Source organism: Sitodiplosis mosellana, unplaced genomic scaffold (assembly GCF_009176505.1).
Source record: "Sitodiplosis mosellana isolate CC-2019 unplaced genomic scaffold, AAFC_SMos_1.0 Smas_scaffold_6162, whole genome shotgun sequence".
Taxonomy (NCBI): Eukaryota; Metazoa; Arthropoda; class Insecta; order Diptera; family Cecidomyiidae; genus Sitodiplosis; species Sitodiplosis mosellana.
In genome coordinates, this window is record NW_022601403.1 from 2,561,631 (window position 1) to 2,579,655 (window position 18,025).

An 18,025-nucleotide genomic window follows, 5' to 3' on the forward strand; every position below is an offset into this window, starting at 1 on the left:
TTTTGGTGAAAAATTTACTCAAACTCGCATCAATATTTCCAGGTGAACGATTCAATGTGCGTCGTAATGAATGGGAACCAATCGCAGGCATGCTTTCCAGAAGGTAAATTTTGAAAGATAACATAATGCCAAGCACTAGTGTCTTTTTGATTGATTCGAAACGGTCAATCTTTCGTGTTTTTCTTTCTACTCCCTTTTTGATCGTCGTTTTTTCCTTTTTTCTTATTCGACGTAGGTCGTTGCATGAAGTCGTTGAGATTGATAGCTTTTTGTATGCGATTGGCGGTAATGATGGCAGTTCATCGTTGAACTCGGTCGAAAAGTATGATATACAATTGGATAAATGGACTATTGTCAATAGCATGGTGACGAGACGTAGTTCGGTCGGTGCTGCCGTTCTTGAATGCTTCAATTTGGAACGTGGCCTGGTGAAAACAACGAATTTATGACATTTAAGCAGCATACCGGAAATGGGTAGCTCAACCAGTAGCAACACTACCAATACCACCACAACGCCTCCATTGTCGTCATCAGTACCGAACACATAACGATTCTTTAAACTATTCTGTCGATAAAATCAGTGGGCCTATTGATGATCCACCAACTGAAAGTATTTTACACATTTCACGGATATAATATTCAATTATTTTCAACAGACATTTTCACTTTTGACGCACGCGCGCACATTTGCACACGCAAAGAAGTTACAAACGATGTTAGCTCTTTGTCGCACGAATTGACAGCGATTTTTGCAGCTGATTTTGAATTGAATGCAATTTTTGAATTTGTGGTCACTTATTTGATACCCGAATTGTTTGATTTGAAGCCATTGTCATCATTGAAACCAAACAATTTTCATTTCAAGTAAGAAAAAAACATATTTTGTGCAAAAATGCTATGAAAAAAAAGGATATTTTCAAGGAAAGCAATGATTTTAGAAGAAGAAAAAACATGGCATTGTGTCAACTCAGGGCGAAAGTAGCGGAATAACGGGTATTTTACTTTGAAAAGTACCGATAAATCGGAGTCTCGGACCATTCAATTCATTCCAATTTTTCGTACCAAACGGTTTTAATTCCGATACATTGGAATCATTGTTCCGTTACTTTCTCTCTGAACATCTAACCATAAAATTTGCTACATGAACTGCTAACAGCAGTGACGATGAATATTTTGCCACATTTCGTAACTTCTTTTGTGTGAGCGCTTGACTTTCGAATCAAACCAAATAAATCTGCGAGATTTTGAGCTCATTCACATTCCGACACAAGAACAACAATAGCAACAAAGCTGTATCTGAGCTGCAACAACAAAGAAACACGTATTTACAAGGAAAATGTACAAAATATAATTAATATTGCCTTTTTCGGCGCTAATTTTTACAATAACAATATTTTCGAAAAGTGTTTGACAAAATGTGTCTTTGTTAATGTTCATTCAGGCGATAACGTTTGTATGGAAGAGACAACCGAAGACATGAATACAACGCAACACTTGGGCACCAAACATTTTAAGGCTTTTTAAACAAAAAATTGCAATGATTAATCACACGATGTCAAAGAACACACACACACACACACACACACACACACAAATGCATCGACAAATATTTTTGCCATTAATAAATCGCATGTTGCTTGCTTGAATCGACCCATAATTTGTGGAAATTTTCCATTGGAAATCAAATTCCATTCAGTCAAACCCAGTGTGGAAATAGAATGACTAACAGTCACACACAGTCGTATGTAGCCTCAAACAACTAGAACCGGCTAAGTTGATTGAATTCAAACATTTTGTATAGGAACCATCACGTTTAGAGCTGAATGTAACTCTATTCTTTCAGCCAGACGACTAGTTTCGGACATTTTGACTGAAGAGTAGCTATCAGGCTACTTTAACTGAAGTTGACTACAATCATATTGTTCGACGTAATCATTTCAGTCAGTCAATAGCCCGGCAAAAGTTTCAAATCAATCATCTGGTTACTCAGTGAAAAAAAATTCCACACACGTCTATAATTGATGCACACGAACCAAACATCAAAACCAGAACAAAAACCAAGCATATTCCAATACGGAACAATATTTTTTGATTGGATTTTTTTTTAAATCGACTCTAAGTTGCACTGTGATAATCATTCCATTTTGGGGGGGCGGTAACGAAAAGTTGTTAAAACCAATAAATGTTGTCAATGAACATGTAATTGAATAAATTTGAAATAAAAATCAATTTACTTAGTTAGGAAATATTTGCACATTGATATGATTGCAATGGCAACGGGTTTTTTTTCTCTCTTTCGTTCTTTCCGCCGCTTGAGCTTCGATCATCGTTTTCCCTGTGGAACGGAGAAATGACAGTGTCGTCATGACACGATTCTCATCTTCGATATTCACAATGTTGAATGACCATGTCTTAAACTGTTTAGACGATTATTCCAAGTTTTTGAAGCAATTTCACAAATCTTTAAGTATTTTTCAACATCACTTATTCAAAACACATATGATGGAACAAAAAAACATCAATTTTTGATTTGAACAAATGGAAAAAAAATAAAAGAAGAAAAAAAAACAACTTTCTGAACAAACAACAAATAAACCATGATAGAATATATGCAACAATTTAATTAAAATATGAAATTAGCAAAATTTATTGATAAAATAAACGAAAAAATCTTACAAATTTATTAAAATTAATTGTTTAAATAAGAAGGTTATCGTGGGAGGAAGGAGGTTTCGAAAAGGACGGATTTTTCTGTCTGAAACATCACTTTTGAATTGAATACCAAATAAATTTGTGCTTTACCGCTAACGTAACACATAAGCTGGCTTTGAATGTCTTTTCAAATCTATGAAAAAAAAAACAAATCACTGGAAATTGTTGCTGAATGGTTTTGAATTGCGAATCGTTGACTTGGTTAGTGGCGAATAGCAGAGTGTGTATTTTTGCATCGTGAATGTATTAAAATAACACTTCAGGCGCCTGAGTCAAGATGATCAGCTCGGATTAGACGTGCTTAGCTTAGACAATATCAATTAGACATACTAAGCTTAGGCATGCTCAGCAGCAAAAATACACTCTCTGGCGATCAGCGAAAGCCAATGGTCAATGTTCAAACATTCACAACAGAACAAATACAAAATAACGTTCAGATTTCATATGATATAGGCTCGCGAGAGCATTTTTGACAAACACACTTTTAACAAAACCAATTTGATATAGCATAAGACAAAACCAAAGCAAAAGCATTTCAATTAATTTACAAGAAACCAGAACATAAGTATCTTTTTTCGATTTGTGTATCAAGAACCACTTTTTGGGTCAGTTTTGTAATTTTCTCCGTTTATTCGACCCATTTCTGTCCATAGTGGTGAATGTGTGTACTACACAGAGTACCCTACAAGAATTTTGCGATACATTGAGGTTTACGTCAACATGTCGCCGTAAAGCAAAACCTTCCCGCGTCATTCCGCATTCTCAATATACAGGTTTACGCAAAATAATTACGCCGACATATCGCATTGCGTAAACCTGTTAATTCGAATTTTATCCAACTTCATTACCTTGAAAACATAATATCAAATGGTTTTATTTAAACTTTTCATGTTGCTCATCGTTGCTAATGAGAAATAAAAACTTATTTAAAATAATTATTGAGGAGAATAATCAGCCATTGCAGCCTTCAAAAATACAACAAGCTAAATTTGAATGAAGTTGATCGCAGCTCATGCATTTTGTGACAACTATTGTGGAAGGTTGGCGATACGTTTGCGTGAACGTTGTCGCAACATTCTTGTAGGGAGTGTAACATCACAAATAAATAAGTAAATTCATTGCAGAGATGCAACAATTGCATTGCAAAAATGCACACATCTGAGCAAAAGTGGGTTAAACGCTCTTGATTTTCCCAACGAGTTTGTTGTGACGAAGGAAGTGCAATTCCCTTTTTATGAAATACCATTTGCACTTAATCTGTGTCTAGCTTTCGTGTTGTGTACATCAGTAGTATTTTTGAGAACTTTATCAGAACCAACAAATCCAAAGATAAAAAAAAACATCTAGACAATTTACCCAAAATATTTGTAGAATTTTCGTTTTGTTTTGTTTCGTTCATGTTTTAGCTTTGAATATTTTTTTGAGATAAACAAACAATAGCGAAATATTTGTAGTTTGTACAAAAAAGAGAAGAATCAACTCATTTCGACAAATTGTGTAAATAATATTTCACCGAGAATGAAGAAAAATAAACATATTTGAAAACAAATAAATGATTGCCTTTGTTTTTTTTATTATATTTTCAGGTTTATGTTTCGATGGAGCAATTTTTAATTTCACAGGATACCGAATCCAGCACAAATGCAAGCCCATGAAACATGCTGCCAAATAAGTTCCTTTGCATGTAAAATGTGTCATTACAAAACTGTTTTTTGAGGCAACAAATGCAATCAAAACACAGATCCAAAATATTGATCGAATGTGGAATTTGCAGCAAGCAATTCGTCCAACAGATCGGCTTAAATAAACATTTGTCATCATCTCATTTGGAGAGCGGATTCAAATGTGAATGTAATGTAAATGTTATGTAAATTGACGCATGGAAACAGTCCAACTTTTAAAGAAGTAATAAGTCACACATTCAATAGATTTAATAAAACACAGTTGGTTCTGACGTGAGGCATGAACATTGGGCCAATTTTAAATACTAAATTTTTTGCATTTAAATAAACGAGCATAAACCTAACGAATGAGTTTGATATTATTTTACAACTGTTTTCTTTATTACATTGAAATCTCTCGAAAAAAGATGCTCCCAAAACAACATCAACATTTTACCTCCAAATAATGGAAATCAATTTGGAACCATGCGATCCGAATATTGTGATGTTTTATTATGTGTCTTTACATGTGATGAAATCCCTAATTTTTCAATGGCAATTTTTCATAGTTATCTCAAACTCCAATGTTTACATTTTTAACACATTGAACAAGCATACCGAATTATTAATTCGATTCTTACTTGAAAGAAAACCGTCTCAGTTGGACGCGAGACGACGATGGCGAATCATCCACGACTATCGCTATGCCTTTTGCTTCGTTTATGTTCGTTTTACTATACAATGCATTGACTACGAGCGCTAACGACGAATGCGACGCACTTCTTTTAAGTCGTACACACAGAGTTCGACTACTGCGATTATATTCGGCATTTGTCGTAAGCGCACGTAGTCAATGCATTGTATAGTAAAACGAACATAAACGAAGTGAATTTAACTGATATTTTTGAATTGAACTCAACGGTTGTGCTCAAAAGTGAGCTAATAATTGACATGAAGTGTATACATGCGGCGATGTTGTCAACTTAACGAAATGTCAAACGAATAGCAACCGTGTGAATCGCAGTATCAACGCTGTAGGATATGCTGAGCTTGCCATTGTTCAATGAGTCACACAGTGAGGCAGACATCTTGAAAGACGACAGACAGAAAAAATATTATATTTTTAGTCGAGAAAGGTGACGACAGAACATTCCACGACGTAAGCGTTGAGCATTTTTCATTTACATTGATGTTGGACACAGAATCTCACCATTTTGTTGTGAAAAAGAATTAAAAAATTAAAAACAATTGTTTTTGTTTGTCCAAGATATAATTGTTAATTTTTGGTGGATATTTTTATTTTGCCATGGTGTGCACACACGTGACAAACACGTGTTTTGCATTGAGTCGATTCATTTGCATTCATGTTTGGTTTTTTATGTTTTTCTGTACAGATAATGAACCCTTTTAAAGGTGTTCGTGGCAAACGATACAAGCGCAAGTCAAAGTCGGTAAAGGTTGAAGTCAAGCAAGAGCCGGTGATTAAGGAAGAGCCTAATGACGGTGACGGTATTATAAACACACCACGGTCAAGAGTTGATGGAAGATATCGTGTGAATTACGAAGAACCGATCGACTTTGGCTATGATTTCGATCTGATGAAAGATGAAATCAAATGTGAAGAAGAAGATACGGACAAGGAAAAGGACTCGACACCATGTGAACGATCGAATGACAGCGCCGACAACAATGATGTCAACGAAGATCCGATGGGTGATGCAATCGATGTGGAACCAACGCAACAAGTCAACAGTAGAAATAAACGGAATGGAAGTTCGAAAAGACGAAACAAACGACCGATTCCCAGGAATCAAGCGGCCAAAAAGCAAAAGAAGCACAAATGCCATGTGTGCAATCATTTGGCAAACTGCAAGTCCCACCTCATAAGACACTTGCGAACTCACACTGGAGAAAAGCCGTATCAGTGTGATGTTTGTTCGAAGGCATTTGCACATAAACAAGCTTTAAACCGTCATAAGAAAACGCACGGCCAATTCCGTTGTTCGAAATGTAACCAAGGATTTGAGCAAGAATTAGTCAAGATCGACCACGAAGCGTTATGCAATCCTGTCCGATTCGAATGCGATATTTGCGGATATAGAACAATGCAAAAACCACATTTGATAGTTCACATGCGGACACACACCGGGTATAAGCCGTTCGAGTGCCCAATTTGTTTCAAGTTTTTTACGAGAAACACTCAACTCCAAAGACATTCAATGACGCACAAAAATGAATTGCCGAATGCTTGTTCGAAATGTGGTCGACGATTTGCTACACTAGACGAAAAGCAAACACACGAAACACGCTGCCAACGAAGTCTTTTTGCATGTGATCAGTGTCGTTACAAAACTGTTAACAAGGTCGATTTGAAGCGGCACATGCAATCAAAACACGGCGCTAAAAGATTGATCGAATGTGAAATTTGCGGTAAACAATTTGTCCAACAGATGTATTTAAATCAGCATCTGTCTACAGCACACAGCGACCAATTCCCATTCCAATGCTCCAAATGCTTCGAAGGATTTGCAACCGAAGATGCAAAAAATGCTCATGAAGCTAGCTGTGGCTACCGTCGGTATCAATGCCATTTGTGTAAAGAGCATCGTCGAGACAAACACAAATTGAAGTATCACATGCGAAAACACCACACCGGAGAGCGGATTCAATGCAAAGTGTGTGCAGCAAGCTTTGCCACTAAAAGTAATGCTAACCAACACATGAAAACCGTTCACCGTTTGAAGAAGTGACAAATCATGCATCGCATATATGCATAAATCCATAGATTCATTAACAAGTAGTTGAGCTGGAAATCGATCATTCATTCGATGCCTTTGAATGACACATCAACTGAACTTACACTTTCGTACGCTTCAGTTTGGAAGATCATTCAATATTTTTCAATAGAAAGAATTCATGGATACTACCTTAGATCTAAGCTCCATTTTTGTATGAAACAAAACCGAAATAAAACGAAACAAAAAGAGAAGAGAATTGACTTTTATTTCTATCCTTATTTTCACAGCAATTTCTTTGATCAAGGAATGGAACAAATGGTGTTTGGGAAATGTGTTGATACAAAATCAACTCTGCACTTTAATTGAGTTTGTCAATTTTTACGATAATGTTTCGGATTCAAATCGCATTTCTTTTGTATTGTTTTGAAATTTCATTTATTGAATTTGCCCAATTTTCCAGCATAAATGCATGATGAATTCGATCTCATCAGCCTTAATTGAACCACTGAGAATGAATCACAGACTCAATCGAAATGTTCACCACTACAGTATTTGAATACGTTGTACACAAAAAAGGCACTTCGGAATGTTTGTACGCAAATACGACCCTTTGTACTGTCGCACTATGACTTTGTTCAGCCTCGAATACAACAGCAATATGACTCTCTTTTGCGCGCGACCAATTCTAGTCCCTTTTTTCAGCAAACTTATTCAAATTCTCCTTCTGTGAATATTTAAATTAAGTCTGGTATTCACTCTCATGGGTTCAATTCGACTGCATTTTGTTCAACTGACACATATGTTTGCGAACTCAGTTGTATTCTGCACATAATCTATACTCATATGTGCTATGACTCACACATCTAACTTTTGTGCAGAAAGACAGAGTAAATCCAAGTGGTTCAATTCGATCAGATCTTCAACATTTTATTAATCAACAAAATGAAATTATTTCGACTAAATTTAATGCATTTGTTGAGCCAGAATCTAAAGTAGCACTTGTTGTATTCGCGATCCATGTATGATTCTGCGATACAAATTTGTTTACATTTTAACATAAGCACACCGAATGAGTTTGTTATTGTTTGACCAATAAACATCTCTCTATTATGCGGAATGCAGGCACCAAAATGTGCGTCGTTTCAATCGAGACTTTCCTTTCAATTTTCAGCCATCCATTCGGTTTCTTTGCTTCGACTCAATGAATACTTCGTGAAACTCATCTTCTTCGGACAAGTGACGATATCATTTATTGGTAGAATCGAAAGTTTCATAGCTTCAATGTCATTTTCTCAATTATCACTGATTTTTGATTCGAATAGCAGAATGATCATTATTTCCAAAGAACAAAACGTTTCGTTTCAAAACATTTATTTCAACAAATTGGAAATTGTAGAAACAAATTTTGCATGAATTTAACCGACATTTTTGAAATGAGCGATGAATTTGCGCAATTGACAGCTACGAATCGATAAAGTGTCACTTTGAGAACTCAACGAAACACACCAATACAAATAGGACATTTGCAAGTGTGTGACTTTTAGCAATGATGTCGTGGCTTACAGACTGTACGTTGTTCTAGATTGTTCTTTCAGCCACCGATTGAGGCAGACATCTTGAAAGTTACGTGGAAAAAAGAATTTTCAGCAGAAAAAAGGCGATGACAACCGTAAGTGTTGGATATTTTTCATTTATTCTGATGTCCATTTTTGAGTATAAAATTTTGCGATTCGGTCGTTATAAATTCAGCAGATTTTTATGAAACTAGACAACGAATAACCTTAAACACCGAATTATATGAACATTTGGTGTGCATTTTTCGTATTTGCTATATACGTGACAAACGCGTGTTTTGCATGGAGTTGATTCATTCGTTAATGTTTGATTTTTCATGTTTTTCTTGAATCCACTAGAAAATGAACCCATTCAAAGGTGTTTCTAGTATACGCAGCAAGCGCAAGTCAAAGTGCGGAAAGGTTGAAGTCAAGCAAGAGCCTGGTATTAAGGAAGAGCCCAATGGCGGTGACGATGTCATGAACATACCACGGCCAAGAGTTGATGGAAGATATCGTGCGAATTACGAAGGACCGGTCGACTTTGGCTATGACTTCGATGAGATAAAGGATGAAGTCAAATGTGAAGAAAAAGAGACGGGCAATGAAAAGGACACGACACCATGTGATCAACCAAATGAGGGCGCCGCCAATGACAACGGGGAGAACGAAGAGCCTATGGGTGACGCAATCCATGTTCAACCACCGCAACCAGTCGGTGGCGGGAAGAAACGGAATGGAAGCTGCAAAGGACGGCACAAACGACCGATTCCCAGGAATCAAGCGGCCAAAAAGCAAAAGAAGCACAAATGCCATGTGTGCAATCATTTGGCAAACTGCAAGTCCCACCTCATAAGACACTTGCGAACTCACACTGGAGAAAAGCCGTATCAGTGTGATGTTTGTTCGAAGGCATTTGCACATAAACAAGCCCTTAACTGTCATAAGAACACGCATGGTCAATTTCGTTGCGCGAAATGTAATCGAGGATTTGAACAAGAATTAGTCAAGATCGACCACGAAGCGTTATGCAATCCATGCCGATTCGAATGCGATATTTGCGGATATAGAGCATTGCAAAAACCAAATTTTGAAAGACATATGCGGATTCACTCAGCAGAAAAGCCGTTTCTGTGCTCAATTTGTTTCAAGTCGTTCACAACTAACACTCATCTCCGAATTCATTCAATGACTCACAAAAATGAACTGCCAAATGCTTGTGCCAAATGTGGTCGACGATTTGCCACTCCTGGCGAAAAGCAAACGCACGAAACGCACTGCCAACGAAGTCCCTTCGCATGTAATCGGTGTCATTACAAAACTGTTCACAAGTCTTGTTTGAAGACACACATGCAATCAAAACACGGAGCCAAAAGATCGATTGAATGTGAAATTTGCAGCAAGCAATTCATCAGACAGTTCGGGTTAAACCAACATTTGTCATCAACACACAGCGACCAATTCCCATTCCAATGCTCCAAATGCTTTGGAGGATACGCAACCGAAGCTGCAAAAGATGTTCATGAATTCAGCTGTGGCCATCGTCAGTATCAATGTCATTTGTGTAACGAGATTTGTCGAAACATAGAAAAATTGAAGACTCACATGAGAAAACATCACACCGGAGAGCGGATTCATTGCAAAGTGTGTGCAGTAAGCTTTAGCGATAAAAGTCATGCCGATCGACACACGAAAACAGTTCACCGTTTGAAGATAAAAAGTAACAAAAATTAAGTATGAAAAAGTGTCAAGCATTTCATAGATTTATCAAAGAGTAATTAAGTTTGAAATCAATTTCAACTCAACATATTCCACATCCCATACAGACTTTCATTTTAAGAACTTTTATTATGTTTACTAACACAAAAAATGCATTGATACCCCCTTAAATTTAGGCTCCATTTTTGATTGAAACAAACCCGAAATAAATTTGAATAAAGATAAAAAGAAGGAGAAGTCTTCTTTGTCACGAAGAAAGTTCCCACAAACAAATCGAAGTTATCTTCGAAACTTCAAGTTAAATTCAACTTGAGCGCAACGCACCAGACTTGCGTCTGTGTGTTCCGAAGAGTCGTACACATGCGATGCGACTGCACACATGCGTATATACGTTGCGATTATCCGTACCGCTCCACTTGACATAACTTTGATTTGTTTGTGGGTTGTCTTTGATTTCTCAGTGCTTTTTTCGCAGAAATTTTTTTGGTTATACCACAAATGTGTTGCATTGACAAAATCAACTGTGCAAGTCATCGACAAGCGAATTTTGAACGTTTTGAAATTAATGTTTCAGCTTCAAGGTACATCGTTTATAATTCATCATTCAATTGTTTGATTCGAATCGATTTCCAACCGTTTTTTTAGCTTTTTGCTGAATTTTCAAAAAACATCACAACATTTTGGGTATTTCCCATTAAACACGGCAGAAAGTATTCAACAAAAAATATACACGACCAACTGAATTGCACACATTTTCCTCAACACCACCAACTTGGTGTCATCAAGTCATTTTCTATTGTGATTGGACGTTATATCATTTCTGGTTGTCTTTCATCACAAATGAAGTCGGCAAAAAACATTTTATTCCAAAGAAGAAAAATACCAAAGTTGATTTCGGTTGGTTTGGAAATTATTTCTCTGCGTTCAAATTGGCTTGACAAACCGCGCATTTTCCGCTTTAAACATTCTCATTTCGTTTTCGAATGCAAATATTTTTATGGAATGTACGAATAGTGGGCGAGGGTGTGAGAGTACGAGAGAGAGAACAACAATAAGGATTTGAGCATGTCTCGACGTAGCATTCACCGTGAGCACTTCACGCACGATTTAAAATCAGTTTATCTATCAATGAACATCGCACTAATACTTCAACCCGTTCGATTTGGCTGTGAGTGAAACACACACACACACACACCGATTCGTCGACGCATTGTGTTGCCAGAAAGTCATCGTATGAAATTTGACTCCAAACTCATTGACATTTGAATGTTTTGGAGGAAAATAGTATATTTTGTGCTCGCTCAATCGAAGTGGAAGTCAAAAAAGTTGCAATTAAAATCAAACATCTTTTTTTCGACTATGGAAACAACATTGCGCACGCAAGACAGGCACAATTCTTTGTTGCAAATGTGTTTACATGCCAACATAAACACAACGAATGAATTTATTATTGTTTGATCGACCAATTGTTTCTCTCATGCGGAATGCAGGAATTAACAATTTTGGTTTTTTCATTCATTCGGATGTCAATTTTTGAGTATAAAATTTTGTGATTCGGTCGAAAATGTTGAAAATCGTGAAAATAAATATAGAAGTAAAAAAATGTAATTCTTATTACTTCATTACCTACTTATTACTGTAATAAGATGACCTATTACTTATTACGCATTTTATTACTTGTAATAAGATGAGTAATAAGTAATAAGTCTGATTACTGTAATAAGATTGTAATAAGATTGTAATAAGTAATAAGATCATCTTATTACTTTTGGTGCAAAAAAAAAATCGCAAAAAAAGTTTCATGTAAAAAACATGTCAGACGAAAAAATGTTGAAAAAAATTGACATGTTTTTTACATGAAACTATTTTTGCGATATTTTTGCACCAAAAGTAATAAGATACTTATTACAATCTTATTACAATTACAATCTTATTGCAGTAATAAGATAGACTTATTACAGTAATAAAATGAAAGTAATAAGTAATAAGTAATAAGTTACTTATTACTTTACTTCTATAAAAATAAATAGATGCCTATGAACATTGGTAGCACATAACCCAACTTATGAGCGTATGTGCTGAGTGCACATGACAAGCGTACCTTTTCTTAACATAGACGGCTAAAGCACGTGGTTTGCATTTAGTTGAATCACTTTTCATTATCATTGAGACTTCAATATTTAATTTTACGTTTTTATCATTGTTTTCGATATTGTTTTGCTGAATCCAACAGGAAATGAACCCATTCAAATGTGTTTCTGGTATACGCAAGCGCAAGTCGAAGTGCGGAAAGGTTGAAGTCAAGCAAGAGCCTGGTATTAAGGAAGAGCCCAATGACAGTGACGATGTCATGCACATACCACGACCGAGAGTTGATGGAAGATATCATGCGATTTACAAAGGACCGGTCGACTTTGGCCATGACTTCGATGAGGTAAAGGATGAAATGAAATGTGAAGAAGAAGAGATGGGCAAAGACAAAGGCTCGACACCATGTGAACGATCGAATGAAAGTGCCGCCGTCAACGATGATGAAAACGAAGATCCGATGGGTGATGCAATTGATGTGGAACCACCGTAACAAGTCAACAGTAGAAATAAACGGAATGGAAGTTCCAAAAGTCGAAACAAACAAACGATTCCCAGGAACCAAGCGGCCAAAAAGCAGAAGAAGCACAAATTTCATGTGTGTAATCATTTTACAGATCAAAAGTCTCATCTCATAAGACACTTGCGAACTCACACTGGAGAAAAAGCATTTCAGTGTGATGTTTGTTCGAAGTACTTTACACAAAAAAGTCATCTGAATCGTCATAAGATAACGCATGACCAGTTCCGTTGTTCGAAATGTAAGCAAGGATTTGGGCAAGAATCAGTCAAGATCGACCATGAAAGGCTATGTAGTCCTCAACATTTCGAATGCGACACTTGCGGATATAGAACAATCAACAAATCAGATTTGGAAAGACACATGCGAGCTCACACCGGAGAAAAGCCGTTCGTGTGCTCAATTTGTTTTAAGTTTTTTACGAGAAACACTCATCTCCAAAGGCTTTCAATGACTCACAAAAATGAACTGCCAAATGCTTGTGCCAAATGTGGTCGACGATTTGCTACACCAGACGATAAGCAAACGCACGAAACGCACTGCCAACGAAGTCCCTTCGCATGTAATCAGTGTCATTACAAAACTGTTCACAAGTCTAGTTTCAAGACACACATGCAATCAAAACACGGAGCCAAAAGATCGATCGAATGTGAAATTTGCAGCAAGCAATTCATCAGACAGATTCATTTAAATCAGCATTTGTCTACAGCACACAGCGACCGATTCCCATTCCAATGCTCCAAATGCTTCAGAGGATACGCAACCAAAGACGAAAAAGTGGTCCATGAAGATAGCTGTGGCCACCGTCGGTTTCAATGCCATTTGTGTAACGAGCATCGTCGAGACAAACATCATTTGAAAACACACATGCGAAAACATCACACCGGAGAGCGGATCCAATGCAAAGTGTGTGCAGCAAGCTTTATCAACAAGAGCAATGTCAATCAACACATGAAAACAGTTCACCGTTTGAAGAAGAAATGAGTCACGCATTTCACAGATTCAATAAGACGAAGCCAAATTTAAATTAATATTTCATGATTCTTATGAATAGACAGCTTAATACACATCAAGAATTTGAATCGTTATAAGGAACATACACCAGAAAATGAAATTATTGAAATAACATTTTATATCCGTGTGGAAAAAACATGAGTAAACGATACTCAGTCGTATGTAGAAGTACTCAACTGGCAGTGGTTAAGTTGATTGAAATCAATTATTTTGTATAGATAATCAATTTTGAAGTCAATAGCCTTCCGAAATGTCTAAAATTAGTCGACGTCTTACTTAGCCAAAAAAAAAGTTCCACACGGATATTTTCAACATAAAATTTCAAAGTTATCGCTTTAGATTTAAGTTCCCATTTCGAATGAAACAGAACAGAAATGAATTGAAACCGAAATAAAGAGAAAAAAGAAGACGAGTGTCGCTTTTAATCTCTTGGCCAACGAAAGAAACAAATACTGTTTGTAAAATGTGTTGTCTTGGTTAAACCATCTCTGCACTGCAAATTAAGATTCCCAAGCGCGACTCCACACTTAGCTTCTAAATGTGACACCGTAGTAAGTGTGGGCATACGTTTTGCGAATAAGCGACAAAGAGAATGGAAACAAGTACGCGTGTGGTAGTGAGTAGCCTGATGCGATGCTACTCAATGTAGCGACTAATACACGCGCACTTGTTTCCATTCCCTTTGTCGCTTATTCGCAAAACGTATGCCCACACTTACTACGGTGTCACATTTAGAAGCTAAGTGTGGAGTCGCGCTTGGGTTGCCAGTTCTTATTAAAAAGTTTCAGCTCCAAAGTATGTCGTTCACATGTCTCATTTATTCAAATATTCGATTTGAATTGGTGTCTAATTACTTGTCAATTAGATCAATTCATTGCCAACACTTCGGAAAATGTCACACTCCGGGATCCAGATATTTTCGATTAGAAGTAAAAGCATGCACTTCTAATGCGAGTCTTGTTCAATCCATGAAGTGGATAACAACAACAGATAGATGAATGAATAACTTAAAGTGGCTCTAAACGACTTCAGTTGATCTTACAAGCCACAATGAATTCAATCCATATCATTTTCCCTCATTAAAGCAAAATCAGTTCAATCTCGGCAGCCTCAATTCGGTTTATTTGGCAATACCATGGCATTCTTCAGAAACATTGGGACTAGGTCGTTAGCCGGTTGTGATTTATTTTTACATGTACCGTGAATTTTGTTTTAATTTGAATCGCTTTCACTCAATAAATACTTCGTAAAACTCATCTTTTCCGTACAAATGACGATAAATCTTAGCGATAGCGATGAACATTTCCTTACTTCAATGTAATGACAAAATGTCATTTGCTTGTCACAGATTTTTAATTCGAATAACAGGATGATCACTATTTCCATGTAACAAAACGTTTATTGTCAAAATATTTACTTCAACAAATTGGAATTTGGAAAAGAAAAATTGATCATAAGTTCAACCGATATGTCTGAATTTGCTCAAAAAAGAGCTACTGATCGAAATGAAGTGTATACACTTGACCGCGATGAAAACTTAACGAAACATACCAACACAAACAGCGCACTTGAAAGTGTGTGACTTTTATGCATCGATGGCTGTAGCTTACAGACTCTGCGTTGTTCTGGTTTTGCCATTGTTCAGACAACCACCAAGTGAGGCAGTCATATTGGAAGATACGTGAAAAAAACACTTTCAGCAGAAAAAAGGGAACGATAAACGTAAGTGTTGAACATTTTTCAATTATTGGGATGTCAATTTTTAAATATAAAATTTTGTGATTCGATCGAAAATGTGAAAAATCATACAAATCGATTGATGCTCATGAAAATTGGTAATACATTACCCAACTTATGAACATATGCGCTGAATGCACATGTCGTGTGTATTTTTTCTTTGCATAGACGCATCAAGCACGTGGTTTACATCTTATTGTATCAATTTTCATTATCATTAAGTTATCAATTCTGTAGTTTGAATTTTGATCATAGCGGTGCAACGATGTATTTCTTATGAAAAATTTACATAGCAATTGGAATTTTCATGAAAATTGTCAAAGAATAGCTTTAGACGCAAGTGTATATTTGATATGTACCTTTTCTTGGTCGCACACACAACAAACACGTGTTTTGCATTGAGTCCATTCATTTCCATTCATGTTTGATTTTTTATTTTTCTCTTGAATCCAGCAGAAAATGAACCCATTCAAAGGCATAGGGGTATTGCAACGACCATAAAATATTTGTATTTCATCAAGTTTGTCAAGCTCTTTCCAAGTTTATGCATAGTGTCGAACTTTTGTTCAAGCTCTACCATCTAAATGTACAGTGAAATAATTTACGGGCACGACGTAAGATGGCGTTTTTTCTGGTCAAAAAAGTTGCAATATCCCTTTGTTCAAAGGTGTTTCTGGCAGACGCAGCAAGCGCAAGTCAAAATCAGCAAAGGTCGAAGTCAAGCAAGAGCCCGGTATTAAGGAAGAGCCTAATGACGGTGACGATGTCATAAACATACCACGCTCAAGAGTTGATGGAAGATATCGTGTCAATTATGAAAAACCATTCGACTTTGGCCATGACTTCGATGAGATAAAGAGCGAGGTCAAACGTGAAGAAGAAGAGACGGGCGAAGAAAAGGACTCGAAACCTCGTGAACGATCGAATGAGAGTGCCGCCAATGATGATGATAACGAAGAACCTATGGGAGACGCATTCGATGTGCAACCACCGCAACCAGTCGGTGGCGGGAAGAAACGGAATGGAAGCTCCAAAAGACGAGACAAAGAAGCGATCCCCAGAAATCAAGCGGCCAAAAAGCAAAAGAAGCACAAATGTCATGTGTGCAATCATTTTACAGATCGAAAGTTTGATCTCATAAGACACTTGCGAAGTCACTCCGGGGAAAAGCCGTTCGAGTGCTCAATTTGTTTCAAGTCGTTTGCAAGAAACCCTCATCTCCGAAGTCATTCAATGACTCACAAAGATGAATTGCCGAATGCTTGTTCGAAATATGGTGGACGATTTGCCACAGCAGACGAGAAGCAAGCCCATGAAATGCGCTGCCAACGAAGTCTTTTCGCATGTGATCAGTGCCATTACAAAACTGTCTACAAGATTACTTTCAAGCGGCACATGCAATCAAAACACGGAGCAAAACGATCGATCGAATGTGGAATTTGCAGTAAGCAATTCGTCGAACAAATCAAATTAAATCATCATTTGTCAACAGCACACAGCGATCAGTTCCCGCTCCAATGCTTAATGTGCTTCGGAGGATACGCAACCGAAGGTGCAAAAGAGGTTCATGAAGATAGATGTGGCTACCGTCAGTTTCAATGCCATTTGTGTAGAGCATATCGTCGAGACAAATACAAATTGAAGTATCACATGCGAAAAGATCACACCGGCGAGAGGATTCAATGCGAAGTGTGTGCAGCAAGCTTTGCCGCAAAAGGTAATGCCGATAAACACATGAAAACAGTTCACCGTTTGAAAAAAAATAAGTCGCACATCCCATAGATTTGATAAACCATAGCCGAATCGAAACAATAGCTCATGGTCTCTACAATTGATTGAATTCATAGGTTGACACACTTGAGAGACTTTATTTCAAGCATTTGAAATCATATTCAAATAACATTTAATATTTTTCTCATCATACAAACTTCATGACCACCCTCTTAGATCTTCATTTTTCAATCAAATAAAACAGAAATAAATTGAAATGTAAACAGAAAAAGAAGAGAGTTTGGACTTTGATTTCAGAGTTTATTTTCGCAGCAATTTCCTCTTGGCTTATGAATGAAACAAAAGCTCCTTTGGTAAATGTGTTACATCAACGATCCCCTAGGATGCGTTCTGATCAAGTTTGTACGTTTTTTGGATAATATTACAGTTTCATAGCATTCGAAATTCCTCATTTCAAAATATTTGGTTTTAGTTGATTTCTGAAAATTATTTGTTTCATTTCTTCAATCACATTACAAGAATTCTCGATCGCAATCTAAAACGCGCTCCTTT

The 18,025-nt window shown here is 36.8% G+C and overlaps 3 protein-coding genes across 3 annotated transcripts in view; all 3 read left to right on the forward strand.

Annotated features, from left to right (window-relative positions):
* The window catches only part of LOC129574381 (kelch-like protein 17), a 31,931-nt gene extending 27,700 nt beyond the window's left edge, over positions 1 to 4,231 (forward strand). Inside the window, exons 15-16 of the mRNA XM_055456358.1 lie at positions 43 to 103; positions 236 to 4,231. Coding sequence (XP_055312333.1) covers positions 43 to 103; positions 236 to 449 — 275 coding nt within the window. The 3' untranslated portion in view covers positions 450 to 4,231. The remainder of the gene's footprint in view (positions 1 to 42; positions 104 to 235) is intronic.
* A 1,235-nt stretch (positions 4,232 to 5,466) lies between these two features.
* On the forward strand, positions 5,467 to 7,338 carry LOC129574384 (zinc finger protein OZF-like). Its single transcript, XM_055456366.1, has 2 exons — positions 5,467 to 5,532; positions 5,768 to 7,338. Exon 2 carries the CDS (start codon positions 5,771 to 5,773, stop codon positions 7,121 to 7,123), a length of 1,353 nt encoding a protein of 450 aa, XP_055312341.1. The 5' UTR covers positions 5,467 to 5,532; positions 5,768 to 5,770; the 3' UTR covers positions 7,124 to 7,338.
* Positions 7,339 to 8,664: 1,326 nt separating this feature from the next.
* Positions 8,665 to 17,190, forward strand: LOC129574456 (histone-lysine N-methyltransferase PRDM9-like). Its single transcript, XM_055456507.1, has 6 exons — positions 8,665 to 8,780; positions 9,025 to 9,480; positions 12,617 to 12,960; positions 13,654 to 13,796; positions 16,410 to 17,006; positions 17,096 to 17,190. Exons 1-6 carry the CDS (start codon positions 8,772 to 8,774, stop codon positions 17,188 to 17,190), a joined length of 1,644 nt encoding a protein of 547 aa, XP_055312482.1. The 5' UTR covers positions 8,665 to 8,771.
* The last annotated feature ends 835 nt before the right edge of the window (positions 17,191 to 18,025 follow it).

Excerpts from the sequence above, each read along its gene's own strand:
- LOC129574384 (XM_055456366.1), top strand. The coding sequence starts at position 5,771 with ATGAACCCTTTTAAAGGTGTTCGTGGCAAACGATACAAGCGCAAGTCA.
- LOC129574456 (XM_055456507.1), top strand. Across the intron at positions 12,961-13,653 it reads GCAATTGATGTGGAACCACC|CAAGCAATTCATCAGACAGA; the intron begins GTAACAAGTCAA and ends TGAAATTTGCAG. Across the intron at positions 13,797-16,409 it reads TGAAGATAGCTGTGGCCACC|GTGTTTCTGGCAGACGCAGC; the intron begins GTCGGTTTCAAT and ends CTTTGTTCAAAG.